A 16,285-nucleotide genomic window follows, 5' to 3' on the forward strand; every position below is an offset into this window, starting at 1 on the left:
TACTAACTGTTACCCAGATCCTGAGGTTCACTGGGTTACCCCATTATATATTAATTTTTAAAGGACCAGGAGCCGTCAATTTGTAAAAGTGACAAACAAAATGGACTCTTGCCTTTTTCGTTCTGATTATGAGTAAATCAATTTTAAATATTTTTTTTATATTCTTGTCTCTCGCCACCTGTTTGCACTGTGCCATTGGCTAGTCCATATTATTCCACTAATTCATAAATGCATGCATCAGCCGCCAGGTTTATAGCCCCGCTCGCCCTCTGTTAGTGGCCTGCAACAAGTCCAGCTTTTTGGGTGATGGAACCCACACAACCCTGGGATCCACCTGAATCTTGACCCGAGCCCCTGTGCAACTCCAGTGATCGGACGTATCACAGCACCGCCAATGCGCCCCAAAAATGACCCGCAGCATCTCCTGTTATTCTAGTACTAAGACCCACATACAACCTTGGTAGTGCTGCATGGTCATTTTAATCCAGTACTGGGGCCCACACACAGCTCCGCTAGTGCACCCCAAAGCTGACATGCACCATTCCGTGTTATTCCAGAACGGGGGCCCACACACAGATCCACTAGTGCACCCCAAAGCTGACATGCACCACCTCGTGTTATTCCAGAACTGGGGCCCACACACAGCTCCGCTAGTGCACCCCAAAGCTGACATGCACCACCTCGTGTTATTCCAGAACTGGGGCCCACACACAGCTCCGTTAGTGCACCCCCAAAGCTGACATGCACCACCTCGTGTTATTCCAGTACTGGGACCTACACACAGCTCCGCTAGTGCACCCCAAAGCTGACACAGCACCCCGGGTTATGCCAGTACTGGGGCCCACACACAGCTTGCTAATGCACCTCAAAGCTGACATGCCGCACCTCGTGTTATTCCAGTACTGGGGCCCACACACAGCTTGCTAATGCACCCCAAAGCTGACATGCAGCACCCTGTGATATTCCGGCACTGGGCACACACACAGTTCTATCAGTGCACCCCACTTCTGACCTGCAGTGTCTCAGCTGTGCTGGTAGAGTGACTCACAGGTCTGACCCAGCCCTACCGACACATCAGCGCACTCTCTCATCAGGGACCAGAGAGTCATCCACCAAAGTCCTGCATCGAGAAAAATGGAACTTCCCCGAAACCCAAAAATAATCAGATCAGGAAAGAAGGTTATTGCAAAGAAACAAGCCCTGGAGGGTAATTTAGCCTCGGAGACCGAGAAGGAAACGAGGCCAGGAGAAGAAAGACTCATCAATTCACAGGATGGCGGGAAAGTCCGGCTCCTCCGGGGAAGGGCTGGGAAGAGGGGGTTACCTTCACTCGGTGTGCAGAGCACAGGCTCCTTCTCGGCCCCTTGGGCCTCTTTTCTAAGGGTTGGGGGACACGGGGAGGGCATTTGGCTCAAGCCTTAACCTCTGAAGGTGGCTCAGATCTCGAAACAAATTTATTTTCTGAAATGACAAATGGGACTATTATGGAAGGAGGTCCCCCCTGTCAGGGTAGAGAGGTGCTGACCTGAGATTGGCATACATGCCAACATTTCCGCCCTACAAAGAGGGAGATTTTGAAAAGTAAATAGAGGGGTTTTATTTTCCCCATTGAAGTACATTGAAGCAGACAATTGTATTACGATTCCATTATATTCTATGGAGATGGGAATACGGGGGACGGGATTCCATCCGCCCAGAACTAAATCAGGCTTTGATCTCCCTCTAACATTCGCTGAGTAAATACCTGCGGGTTATGCACCTTACACTGGCTTGTAAGACAGAGTCAGGGGCAAGCAGGAGTTTGTACCGAATTATGTATTACCTTACCAGTGGTGACTGGGGTTTTAATGTGCTTCCTGGGATATATACCCTGTGCAATTGCAATTTTAGTCATAAATTGTATACATCTATTCCACATCGACCTAAAATTCAGAGGGAAGTAGTGGGAGGCGGTGACAATAAGGAACCGTGGCGTGGCAGTAGGAGGCACACAGAGGTCAGGACAGGACATCAGCTAAGGTACAGCATCAAAAGCGGCAGGCCTTGTTGCTCCTTCCTATTACAGATGTCTACGCATGGTCAGCGGCAACTCTAGTAGGGGGTGTCCAAAATATTCCGTACTGCCTGTGGAATAGGCAGAATTTTGGTCACTCAGTGTTACTCATTAATGCGGAGTTCTGGCAAAATTCCGCCAATTGCCACATGGTGAAATTTTATTTCCGCAAGGCTCCAAAATATGTGAGTTGGCGCGAGCAAGATTTGCCGTCCCCTAGCATGATTTTCTAATGCGAGCGGTCCCTGCGTTCGCAAGTGGTGACGGTCAGAGAACTGCTATTCCAGTAGATTTGCTTATGCTCATGTAGATTTTCTACTCCAGGTACTGCAAAATCAACTTAACCGGCCGTGCGCATACGGTGCTGTTTGCTCTGATTTTCAGTGGTGCTCACGCCACCGGCACTAAACCTCAGCGCGAGCAGCGTGAGCTGCATATTTTCTGCCCATTGCCAGAACTCTACAAAATCTAGCTGAGTTTTTCTGTAACTCCGCAGAATTCCATGGAGTGAAACTCCCCTAGTTCCTCCCACCCCAATTTCTGGACATGAACTTTAGGGGGACACACATTGGTAAAACTTGAGGGGCCAGCTACAAAGATTATATATGTGTGATTGTATGCGTGTACCCATATATATGTGTTATATATATATATACATATTTAGATATGTGTAGATGTTTGCTTACAATGTTTGCTTCTAAGTGCATGTATGCATTTAATACAAAAATGTACATATACATACAAAGATTATACAAGTGACACTGCTTTGAAATGAAAGTCTGTTGGACAAATGAATCAGTGTGGGAAGGAGCAGTGTCTGTATATTTTACAGATCCCTGTAGCCATTCAGCAGCTGTGATGTTGGGGTACAAGTGGGCAGGACAAATAGAGCTGGGACCCGGGCCACAGGTTGGCCCCCTCTGGAGATGCCAGTGCACATGGCTGGCTCCTCCCCAGCCCCAAAGCAGGGGCATAACGCTGTCCCCTGCAACCCTTGCGGAGCCGGGCGAGGGGGGGGGGGCTGGCAGGCAGCCCCCAAACCATGAAGGGGGCCCATCAAGTACAAAGTCATTGAATAGGTGTGAGATATGGCAGACTCGTGGGCCCCTCATATATTCTTTGGGGAGTCCCATCATTTTGTGTTACGCCACTGCCCCAAAGCCTTTATAAATTGTCCTGGTGACAAAACCTACAGTGCCGCAATACATAGAAATGTGAGTGATACTCATAGCCCGTTAATCAGCGTTTACACAAGACTACGCTTGTGAAAAACAAATTGCGCATGCCACTGGCACTAAGGGCCGGATTTATGGCGGACGAGTTACTCAGTCACAACCGCTGAAATATAAATTCCATTATATCCTATAGGATTTAGATTTTGGCAGACAGGATATCCGTCACAGTTGTGATGAAGTAACTCATTCCCCAAAATCTAAATCAGGCCCTAACTCTTTAACTCAAGTGTGGCTCCAGGAAATGATATGGAAGTGGATGTAAAATTATTGGTAACATTTATTAATAGGGAAAAAAAAATACAACAATGACGTCACTCTCCAAAATCCCACAAATGTTTTATCACTCAGTGGGCTCAGTAACCAGATAGTGGGATAAGAACTTTCTGCCTGAGGTAATAGTCCCTCAGAGAGTGATGTACGGGTCACCTCGGAATGGCAGCTCTCAAGGTCTTGTGTTGAGTGCCTCGCTGCTTGTTTAGCATAAAGGCTTTAAGTGAGTCCACTGGAATGACGGGTAGCCAGTGCTTAATTTGTGCTGGTGTTTTCTGGTGCTCGGCACTGACACCAGCACCTAATAATGAAAATCCACATGGAGGGTGTAATTTGTAAGCAAAGTTTATTAGTGGAACATTGAACGGTTTCATTTATCTTTAAAAAAAAAAAGATAAAACTCAAAATTACATCTGAAGTTTATAGTTACATGTTAGATGCATCAACTGCGGTGGAACAATGAGAAATACCTTGGGCCCTGGAACTTAATATTTTGCAGATGAAGCACCGCAGGTAGGACGGTCAGCACTGCGGGTAGGATGGTCAGCACTGCAGGTAGGACAGTCAGCACTGTAGGTTGAACGGTCAGCACTGTAGGTTGAACGGTCAGCACTGCAGATAGGACGCTCAGCACCGCAGGTAGGACGATCGGCACCGCAGGTAGGACGGTCAGCACCGCAGGTACAACGGTCAGCACCGCAGGTAGGACGGTCAGCACTGCAGGTAGGACGGTCAGCACCGCAGGTAGGACTGTCGGCACCGCAGGTAGGACGGTCAGCACCGCAGGTAGGACGGTCAGCACTGCAGGTAGGACGGTCAGCACTGCAGGTAGGACGGTCGGCACCGCAGGTACGACGGTCAGCACCGCAGGTAGGACGGTCAGCACCGCAGGTACAACGGTCAGCACCGCAGGTACAACGGTCAGCACTGCAGGTGGAACGGTCAGCACTGCAGGTAGGACGGTCAGGTAGGACGCTCAGCACCGCAGGTAGGACGGTCAGCACTGCAGGTAGGACGGTCAGCACTGCAGGTAGAACGGCCAGCACCGCAGGTGCGACGGTCAGCACCGCAGGTAGGACGGTCAGCACTGCAGGTAGGACGGTCAGCACTGCAGGTAGGACGGTCGGCACCGCAGGTAGGACGGTCGGCACCGCAGGTAGGACGGTCAGCACCGCAGGTACAACGGTCAGCACCGCAGGTAGGACGGTCAGCACCGCAGGTAGGACGGTCAGCACCGCAGGTAGAACGGTCAGCACCGCAGGTAGGATGGTCAGCACTGCAGGGACAGTCAGCACTGAAGGTAGGGGGGGTCAGCACTGCAAGTAGAACGGTCAGCACTGCAGGTAGAACGGTCAGCACTGTAGGTTGGACGCTCAGCACCGCAGGTAGGACGGTCAGCACTGCAAGTAGAACGGTCAGCACTGCAGGTAGGACGGTCAGCACCGCAGGTAGGACTGTCAGCACTGCAGGTAGAACGGTCAGCACTGCAGGTAGGACTGTGAGCACTGTAGGTTGGACGCTCAGCAGTGCAGGTAGGAGGGTCAGCACTTCAGGTAGGACGATCAGCAGGGCAGCTAGGACGGTCAGCACTGCAGGTAGAACGGTCAGCACTGCATGTAGGACTGTGAGCACTGTATGTTGGACGGTCAGCACCGCAGGTAAGACGGTCAGCACTGCAGGTAGGACAGTCAGGTAGGACGGTCAGCACTCCAGGTAGGACGGTCAGGTAGGACGGTCAGCACTGCAGGTAGGACAGTCAGCACGGCAGGTAGGACTGTGAGCACTGTATGTTGGACGGTCAGCACCACAGGTAAGACGGTTAGCACTGCAGGTAGGACAGTCAGGTAGGACGGTCAGCACTCCAGGTAGGACGGTCAGCACTGCAGGTAGAACGGTCAGCACTGCAGGTAGAACGGTCAGCACTGCAGGTAGGACGGTCAGAACTGTATGTTGGACGGTCAGCACCGCAGGTAAGACGGTCAGCACTGTAGGTTGGACAGCACTGCAGATAGGACTGTGAGCACTGTATTTTGGACGGTCAGCACTGCAGGTAGAACGGTCAGCACTCCAGGTAGGACGGTCAGGTAGGACGGTCAGCACTGCAGGTAGGACGGTCAGCACGGCAGGTAGGACTGTGAGCACTGTATGTTGGACGGTCAGCACTGCAAGTTGGACGGTCAGCACTGCAGGCAGAACTGTCCTAAGAGCCAGCTGCATAAATGCAACACCTCAGGGGTCCACGCAGGAACTGTCCTGAGAGCCAGCTGCATAAATCCACTGCCTCAGCGGTCCTTGCAGGACTGTCCTGAGAGCCAGCTGCATATATTCACTGCCTGAGGGCCCATGCTGGAACTGTCCTGAGAACTCCATAAATGCACTGCCTCAGGGGTCCACGCAGGAACTGTCCTGAGAGCCAGCAGCATAAATTCACCACCTGAGGGGTCCACGCAGGAAGTGTCCTGAGAGCCAGCTGCATAAATTCACTGCCTGAAGGGCCAATGCAGGAACAGGCCTGAGAGCCAGCTGCATAAATGCAACACCTCAGGGGTCCACGCAGGAACTGTCCTGAGAGCCAGCTGCATAAATCCACTGCCTCAGCGGTCCTTGCAGGACTGTCCTGAGAGCCAGCTGCATATATTCACTGCCTGAGGGCCCATGCTGGAACTGTCCTGAGAACTCCATAAATGCACCGCCTCAGGGGTCCACGCAGGAACTGTCCTGAGAGCCAGCAGCATAAATTCACCACCTGAGGGGTCCACGCAGGAAGTGTCCTGAGAGCCAGCTGCATAAATTCACTGCCTGAAGGGCCTATGCAGGAAAAGGCCTGAGAGCCAGCTGCATAAATGCACCGCTCGAGGGTTCCAAGCAGGAGGTATCCAGAGCGCCAGCTGCATAAATGCACTGCCTGAGGGTCCCATGCAGGAAGCATCCTGAGAGCTGGCACAGAAGATGTTCAGCACCCAAGGGTCCCATGCAGGAAGCATCCTGAGAGCTGGCACTGAATATGTGCAGCACCCAATTGTCCCATTTAGGACGTATGTGTCCATCCTGCTTGCCAAGGCTGGGCCTCTAAGATGTGTGTCCATCCTACTGTCTAAGGCCGAGCTGTAAGATGTGTGTCCATCCTGCTGTCTGAGGCCGAGCCTCTAAGATGTGTGTCCATCCTACTGTCTAAGGCCGAGCTGTAAGATGTGTGTCCATCCTGCCCCCTGAGGCCCAGCCTCTAAGATGTGTGTCCATCCTGCTCCCTGAGGCCGAGCCTGTAAGATGTGTGTCCATCCTGCTCCGAGGCGAGCCTGTAAGATGTGTGTCCATCCTGCCCCCTGAGGCCAAGCCTGTAAGATGTGTGTCCATCCTACTCTCCGAGGCTGAGCCTGTAAGATGTGTGTCCATCCTGCTCCCTGAGGCCGAGCCTGTAAGATGTGTGTCCATCCTACTCTCTGAGGCCGAGCCTGTAAGATGTGTGTCCATCCTACTGTCTAAGGCCGAGCTGTAAGATGTGTGTCCATCCTGCTGTCTGAGGCCGAGCCTGTAAGATGTGTGTCCATCCTGCTCCCTGAGGCCGAGCCTGTAAGATGTGTGTCCATCCTACTCTCTGAGGCAGAGCCTGTAAGATGTGTGTCCATCCTGCCCCCTGAGGCCAAGCCTGTAAGATGTGTGTCCATCCTGCTCCCTGAGGCCGAGCCTGTAAGATGTGTGTCCATCCTGCTCTCTGAGGCCGAGCCTGTAAGGTGTGTTCATCCTGCTCTCTGAGGCCAAGACTGTAATACGTGTGTCTTCCTGTTGCCCAAGGGCGAGCCTGTAAGATGTGTGTCCATCCTCCTGCCTGAAGCCAAGCGTGTGAGATGTGTCAATCAATCAGTTTTTATCGAAGAGACATGTGTTGAGGTTCTTCCTGAAGATGGTGAGTGATGGGCTTTGCCTGAGGTGCATGTGTCCATCCGGCTATCTGAGGCCGAGCCTGCAAGACGGGTGCAACCTACTGAGACTGGGTCTGTAAGACGTGTATAAACTAGAGGGGGGCAGGAGGAGAATAGCTTTCAACAGTACAGCAGGTGCATTGGCACCGGGGTCCCTGGGAGTGAGAGACCCACTGCACCCCAATTAGGGTTGCTTTTAACTACGCATGGTATGGGGGCAAATTCCCTTGCTTGCAATATGGCTCAGACAGCAATATCTGCGCCCTGAGGCGAGGGCAGTTTTGCTGTCTCATGCCTGAGTCTGTAATGTTTAGTTAGGTGTGGGGAGCACCTCCCGTGTCCTGTCTGAGCCCCCCACCCCCTCCCTGCAAGAGACTCACATCTGCATCCTGCAACCTCAGCTGTTTATCTCTCAGAAGTGTTTGGAACCGCTGCAGAGATCTTGCCCCGGGGAACCTCAAGGTCAAAGTTAAAATATTCAGAAAAATGCCAATTAAACCCATGGTAGCCCAGATCAAATGATTTCTTTCTGCACGCGCTGTGCCCACCAGGCTGAAACTAACAGCACTCTCTGCATCTTTCACCCTCTCTCTCTCTGAACTTCATCCCCCACCGCACCCCGGCCTCTCTCTTCTTCATCTCTCTCTCTCTCTCTCTCCCTCTCTGTCTCCCTCTCTCTCTCCCTTCCTTTCTTTCTCACATACTCTCTCTCTTCTCTCTCACACACTCTGTCTCTCTATCTCCTCTCACCCTCTTTCTCTCTCTCCCCATCTCGCTCTATCCCTCTCTCTGTCTTCCTCTCTCTCTCTTTTATCCTTCTCTCTCACATACTCTCTCTGTCTCCTCTCACCCTCTTTCCCTCTCTTCCTCTCCTGTCTCTCTCCCTCCCCCTCCTCTCTCTCACATACTCTTTACCGCTTCTCTCTCCTCTATCTCTCCCACACTGTTTGTCTCTTCCCTCTCTCCTCTCTCTGCCTTTTCCCTCTCTCTCTCTCTTACTCTCCATCTCTTACTTTCTCTCTTCCCTCTCTCTCCCACACTGTCATTCTGTCTCCTCTGTTCCCTCCTCTTCCCCCCCCTCTCTCCCGCTCTCTGTCTCCCTCCGTCTGTACTCTCTCCCTCTCCTACCCATCTCTCTCGCTTTCTATCTTGTGTTTCCCTCTCACACTCTTTCCTTTTGCTCTCTCCTCCTCTACCGCCTTGCTCTCTCCCTTTATCTCCCTTTACCCCCTCCTCTCACCACACCCTTCTCATCTCCGCTGTTCCCCCCTTCCCTCCTCCTGCACCCCCTTGCCGGCGCTCCAGAGCCACAGCTGAAGGGCATCGTGACCAGGCTTTTCTGCAGACAGGGGTACTTCCTCCAGATGAAGCCGGACGGCACCATCGGGGGCACGAAGGAAGACTGCAGCTCCTCCAGTAAGTATCTGGGGGGCCGGGGCCACCCTCGGTACGGGAGGGGGCCAGCCGAGGCGTTCCTGGGGCCGGACGCCTGCTCCCTTCGGTTTTCATGATCACTTATTCACCTTTCATTGAAGACATATTCAGGGCCTCTGGGTTTATGCGGCAGTGGAGGATCAAACTATGCGGCAAGAAATCCAATTTATGCGGCATTTTGGGGCACATTAATTTCTCATTTTTACACGTTAACACTATCTGTACAAAGGTATCCCATCAATAGAACCAGTCTGACACACAAAGATAGCAACATGCAACAGAAAGATAACCAGTTAATCTTTGCAAAGGGACATTGAGTGCACAGCAACACGTGCTGCTTCGTTTTTAATAACTTAAAATCCGCTTGAACTCGAATCATTTCTTTTGGGTAATATCTGCAGGTTATACAGCAGTGGGTGGATTATGTGGAAAATGCGGCTAATCTATTACTATGCGTAAAATGCGGCAGCTGCAAATTCACGTAATTCTAGTGGCCATGCACATATTTCCTATTACAGGTCAAAGCATGCTCATGTGTGTCTCAGTGCGTGTCAACGAGCTAGGAGCCCACTACCACAAAAACTCAGGTTCCCCTCAAGTCCTGGAGGCGAGCCAGTTATCCACCGAGGACTAATGCGTCCACCTTGCCTCAGAAATAAACTGCCCCGAGTGAACCCATTAATACTTCTTTCTCCTAAAGCCTTGTCATTCCCTGACAACTAAAGAGAGAAAACTCCTGCTTTCTAGTTACAACTAACTTTCTGATGCAAGCAGTTATGCAATGGCTGGCTAAACCCGAACACTGCACATTAGCAGCCAACAATGCCTGGTCCCAGTAGGAATCCGGAATACCGTGAACTTAGAAGGAACCAAACTGTGCTCTGAAAACACAACAAATGTACTATCAGAGGAAATGTAGCTGGCCACCGAGAGCCTTACATACCTTAAAGCAGTGGTTCCCGACCTGTGGTCCGGGGACCACTGGGGGTCCGCCAAGCCTCCTCAGGGTGTTTGCGACTGCTTAGAAAATTAAATAATATTAACAGATTAGGCCCCTAGTGTACAGTAATGACTCAGTGGGGGTCCCCGGATTCCAGTAGTGACTCAGTGGGGGTCCCTGGGTTCCAATAATGGTAAAGTGGGGGTTCACAGGAGTCGAAAGGTTGGGAACCACTGCCTTAAAGAACCTTACACAGCCAACGTGCCTCCCACCAAGTAATATTATCTAAAGGAAAAGCAGCAGGCTGTAAGAACATGCACCTAACCTCTATCACCTAACAAGTATTTCCAATTCAAATAAAAATTGCTGATTTGACGATGTGTGCACACATTTAAACACCTGCTGGCAAGATGCAACCCGAGAAGGAACTGTAGATAAACAATTGATAATGATGCACCAACTTAAAAACATATTAGAAAGTCCCAATTCAGTCTCAATCCATTTAAAATCTTCTCTTTAATTTTCTTTTCTTTACAAATAGAAAAACATTCAATGCAGAAACAGCCAACGCGTTTTGTCCATTCAACAGGATTTCTTCAGGGCCATCAATTCAGTTTGTATTTGTCAGCCATGTCCAGAAATTATTCATATTATAAGCAAAGCAGCCAATATACTCGATATCAAGACCTCATTTCATGTCGACTGCAACCTGGCAGTAGGTACACACTATGATCGTAAACCGGAAATCGTGGCTCCCACCAAGGTCTATATTTGAAGTTGTGCACCAGAAGGCTGGGTATTTACCGCACCCGGTACCTATCAGTACCCACCGGGTTTGATAAATACCTCCAATCTTGAGTTTTCAACTCAGAAATGAGACATAACAAGCCTAATCTGCATTTAACATACTGAATCCAGCATTTTTTGCCTTTTTTAATGGTCTTTCCTCCTGTGGAATTTGTCGGGTTTGACTTGATGAAATCTGATGGAATCCTCAGGGGAAAACTTGCAGGGTGTGGTAATCATCACATAACTATGAATTTAGACCCGCTATGCAAGGGATTAGAAGGCAGTGCTAAATTTATAATTGGTGCACAAGATTTCATTGTTAATCTGACTGCAGATCCATGTAAAAAATGTTAACAATTTGCCTTTTGTCATAGAAATAATCTGACTATCCAAGACCTTAACCCCGTGCCCTGAGGTAATGTAACCATCCTCCAAGAACACCATCATCTGCTGGTACCTCAGATAACCCCAACACCCCTCCTTAATTTCAGCATCATCTTTTTAAGAGATAATCCCATCATTCACCAACTCTCACCCATTCTTGATATAATGCAAACACACACCAAGGACCAACGTTTCACAGACACCAGAGAGAACCCACCATTTAAACATAATCTGATCTCAGAGGAAATTCAACCATCATGATCCCAGAGATAATCCAAGGAATCACCATCAAATACCCCATATATCTACCAACTAGGGAGCCCTCTTCTGATCCTAAAGAAAATACAAACATCCACCAAGAGTGAGATCATCCTGAGATGCTGGAGATATCCAACCCACAGCAAGTACCAAACCATCATCTGATCAAAGAGAGAATTAACTACAAAACAAGACAAACCACCATCTTTTTGCAGAGTAAGTCAAGCATCAGCTGCAAACAAAGTCTGCTTCTGAGTTTAGGGTTTACCCCAATGACCCACCAAGAACCACATCATCCTCTGACCCTAAAGATAAGTTAACAAACCAGCAAGTATCCGACCATCATCTGAACCTGAAAACAAGCATTCACTAAGGTCCAAACCATCCATGATTCCAGAGATAAACCAACAAGACCCCAAACACCCACTGTTTCTTGAGATAATACAGTGTACCAAAAACTGGCTCATTATTTTATCCCTCTGTTTTGCTTTCACTAATGACCGAGCTGACAAAAATCTCTGTAATGCACTTCTTTGTTTAAAGAAGACATTTATTATTATTCCACCAGGAGGTTCCTAAAAAATGAAGGAGATTAGTAGGTCAAAGGCAACCATTTAAAAGAAGTCACAGCAATGAAAAGAAAATATATCAAAGTGATTCTCAACTGCAATGTCCACAGCAAATAAATGTGATTATATTATAGCATAATTGCAAAGCAAAGGATAAAGTAAAAATGCATCACCATAGGACCTGCCAAGCTCTTCATCTTTCTCATGCCAGCAAGTTGATGACCCCTTTTAAACTGCGAGAAAGAGATATCCACCCTCACAGGAAAATGTCAGGCTTTCGACGTCCAATCCAGACCGAGGTCTCGGAAATTCCCTTGCTGCTGAGCAGGGCCACCTCTTTTATAGCTTAAACAATCATGGAAAAAGCCTTCTGAAAGGCCCTCCCGTCTCAGATGGAAATATCCAAACATTCTGGCTACTTTAGGTCCGAGTTGGAAGAAAAACTTTGAAAAATGGCCAACCTTTCAAGGCTCCCCTTCCAGTGCCAACCTGTTCCCTGCACTGTAGAAAACAAAAAATATGTGCTCTCTTATCAAGAACTGTTCGTGTTCGGTGAGAGAAATACAAAAAACACAAGCTTAGTTTACCATGTGGAAAAACACAGCTCATCTGCAATGTCTCAACTACAATGTCTAACGCCATGATAAAGCCAATAGGCAGCGAAACTGAATGCAAAATGTAATCTGCAACTGGTGAACATTGAACAACTAAAATGCACAGTGGTGATACACAGTCAGTGGTCAAACCTACCTACTTACACTACACCCTCAACAATTATGAGTTCACCATGATCCAACCTGGCCTTGTTCCAAAAGATAAAATAGAGGTTACTTTGTAAGAAAAGAAAAATGAAATAAGTCTTTTGTTCATCACCCTACATTTCCCGCCTCTTTATCTCACTTTTGCAGTTGCTTTTTATTCCTGCTTTCTCTGTTTTCACTGTTTTCCTATATTTCTTTATCCTTTTCCTTTGTTGCTTTTCTTTCTCTTGTTCTGGGTCAAAATCTGATGACCGAGAAAACAAACGCCGAGCTGAAAAATGAAAGATGGTGCAAACCACCAACAACCACCAGTCCACAATAATCACAGCTAATCCACCAAGACCACATCCATCCTCTGATCTATGGAATGAGAACCTCCCCACCCACCCAGTACCCAAAAATGCACGGCTCCCACAGTGTAATTCCAGAGAGCATTTGTCTTACCCCAATAATCAAACCATTCTCTTTTCAGAGATAACCCAGCCACCCACCAACAATTTAACTATTCTGTCACCCCAAGGTCATCCACCAAGAACCCATCCTCTGATCCGAGAGATCATTTATTTATCTTATCCACCAAGAAGATACAAACCACTTTTCAGCAATTCGCCCACCCCTGACCCAAGTACTCAGTCATCCACTAATCCAGTTGTTCATTAAGAAAGCTTCTAATCACTGAAATAACCAAAGGATCCACCCATCCTCGGGCCCAAGGAAGCTCCCAACCCTCTCCATGTAACCCAGGGAGATGTGGGAATATGTACCGCACACTTCCAAAGTCAGCCTCTTTAGATACAAAAAACATCGCTTCAGAATATACAAAAAAAAGATTAACTGTGGAATAATGCATTCGTGAGACTGGATTAAGGCTATGTACCGCCCAGCAGTGAAGCAGTTATGACATCTGAAAACTGAAGGCGACGGCATGACCCCGCCCTCTACACCAGTGTTCCCCAACCCCCGGGCCGCGGACCGGTGCCAGTCCGTGGATCAATCGGCACCGGGCCGCCCCACTGTGGCGGGCGGTAAATGTTTGATCATTTTTCCGTGGCCCGCTTGTCACACAATGGGACAAGCGGGCCACGGAAAAATGATCAAACATTTACCGGTCCGCGGCGATACAAAGGTTGGACAACACTGCTCTACACCACGGTTCCACACTTTCTTCTTCTCTGTTTATTTTTAATCCCCTTTCTTCCCTCTCTGATTTTATATCTTTTCTTTCCATGTGGGTATTTGTGTCTCTAATCATGCCTGTGTAAACGTATAATCCTGCTTGTATCAACCTCTCTGACCTTGTGAGCCCTTATTTCCCTGTTTTCTCATCCCCCTCTCTTGCTCACTCTTTGTCTCAATTTATGCCTTCGTGTTTGCCTTCCTTCTGACCCTCTCTGTCTGTTAATATCTCTTTCCCAGTGTGTGTAATCCAAAGGTGGCACTGCCCACTTGATGCACGCAGTCTTTCATCTATAACCACCCATCACCCCCAAGCCCCCATGAATGCGCAGCGCTCCTTCTCCCCACAGCCAGGTCTGTGCTACATACATACCAGTGCAAGCATGTGTACACTCTGCCCACGTTGGAAGCCCCCCATACACAGTGTTCTTTATCCCAGTGCAAGCTCCGCCCCTTTAATGAGACTCAGAGGGGGGCAACATCTGGCGTTCATTGGGAGACCCCCCAACACACATCTTCAAGTTTCCTAGGAGCGTCTGTTTTTTCTGCTCCTTGTGATGCTTCTAGCTTCTCCCACTTTATGTCGCCCTCTATGGCTCACTCTTTTTTTGTTCTCACTGTCCTTCTGTCTCCCTCCCTCATTTTCTCACTGTCATTCTGCATCTCTCTCCCTTTCTTTTCTCTACAGTTTACGCATGCGTACAAGCAATCGTTCTGTATTTTACTATCTCCCCTCTCTTAGTGTCTGTCTCTCTGAGTGACTCTCTCTCCCGCTATTTCTAGCTCCTTCTCTTGATCTCTCTTTCTCACTCTCTCTTTGTCTCGCTCTCTTTCCATCTCTTCTACACTCACAGCCACTCCCTTTTGCCTTCCTTGATGTCTCTGTGTGCAGGACAGCTCCTGGCACATCGCAGAAGTTACCTGCTTGTGTGGGGTTGAAAGGAGGCGTCTGCTTAGAATGCAGTGCTTAATTTGTCCTTGTTGTTTCCGGTGCGGAGCACCGGCACTTATTTTTGAGGGCCGGCGCTTATTCTTCTGACTGAAGCATTTACTGCGGGCAAAAAATACATATGAGCGGGACGGAGGAAGGGAAAGACGAAAAAGCGTGACAAAGGGAGAAAGCAGAAAGCTGCAAGAGTGAGCTGAAGGGGCAGGGAGTGTCTGTAAATTATTTAAATACGCCCGAGATGGCTTCAGGATCACGCTGCCTCAGTATTCCCTGTTCGCACATTAAATTGCAGCAGCCACGGCACTGGCACGTTTATTTAAACAAATTAAGGACTGTTAGAATGTAACACTAGGTCACAGTGACACAGTCACCTGGGGGGCGGAAGCAGACACTGTTGGTGGTGAGAGGGCTCTGACGCCCGAGCACCCCTGGAAACCCTCAGATCCCTGCGCTGGGGTGATCCGGCCTCCTCGGCTATGTCCCACCTTGGCTCGGTGCTGTTTCCCTCCCTAGCACGAGTCTAGTCAGATTTCCGTCCTGCCCTGTCGCTGCCTCCTCCGTGTCTGACCTTTCTCTCTCCAACCAGGGTCCCCGCGCCCTCCTCTGCAGGCAAGGGGCGATGCCCCCTCTTTACCTCCATCTCTCTCTTCCCCCTTCCCTCCTCTCCGCCCAGAAACATGTAACTGCAAACCCAAAGTGCAGGGGCCTTCTGCTGAGAGTTGCAGATAGCCCCCCATCAGAAGGTACCGCACCCCTGCCGAGATTAGCAGGTACTCACCCATTAAAGGTTGTACACCCCTGCTGGCATGTGCAGGTACTCCTTTACTAAACACACTGCACACCTGCTGATAATAACACTGAACTCCCCCATACAAAGTATTTCACCCATCCTGAGAATAGCCGGAACTACTCCCATAAAAGTAGTGCACCTCTGCGTACAAGGATGCTTACTCTCTCCTTAAAATAAGTGTACCCCCTACTTCTTTGACACCGAAGCCGTGCAGATGCTGAGTGCCTGAATGACCTGCTCATGTAAAGCACTGAACTCTGGTCTTGTCTCTCGCTCCTTCTCTGGTAAGTTAGTCCTTCTGGCTCGGCCGCCATCTTTCTTCTACCCCTGAAGCCCCCCCGTGTGCTCGTATTCTCTGTGCTCTTGACCCAGTACAGCCTCGATTACGAGAGCCTACCCTGGGTGTGCACCTCGGGTCAGGGGCACCGTGGTAAGAAATTATGGGTCACCCCCCCCCCCTTCTATCTGGGTATGTGGGATGGCACTCTCCAGGGGAGGGTCACAGACCAATATATGTCATATATAGGGTGACCAGATTTTGAGGCGCAAAACCCGGGACAGGTCAGACATTAAAGAAGGGCCTGGTGTGCATCACAGTCAGTAGGTGTTGTTGTTAAGGTCTCATGGTCAGTCATGGTGTGCATCATACTCAGTGGGTGTTTTTGTGAAGGTCTACCAGTCAGTGGTAGTGTGGATCACAGTTAGTGGGCGTTGCTATCAAGGTCTGGCAGTCAGTGCCGGTTTGCGTACCGCCAGT

General features: G+C 49.3%; 1 protein-coding gene across 1 annotated transcript in view; it reads left to right on the forward strand.

Moving 5' to 3' along the window:
• FGF11 (fibroblast growth factor 11) overlaps positions 1 to 16,285 on the forward strand; it is a 104,026-nt gene that overhangs the window by 50,339 nt on the left and 37,402 nt on the right. Inside the window, exon 2 of the mRNA XM_069215588.1 lies at positions 8,784 to 8,894. Within this exon, the coding sequence (XP_069071689.1) occupies positions 8,784 to 8,894 (111 nt within the window). The remainder of the gene's footprint in view (positions 1 to 8,783; positions 8,895 to 16,285) is intronic.

This window comes from Pleurodeles waltl, chromosome 12 (assembly GCF_031143425.1).
Source record: "Pleurodeles waltl isolate 20211129_DDA chromosome 12, aPleWal1.hap1.20221129, whole genome shotgun sequence".
Taxonomy (NCBI): domain Eukaryota; kingdom Metazoa; phylum Chordata; class Amphibia; order Caudata; family Salamandridae; genus Pleurodeles; species Pleurodeles waltl.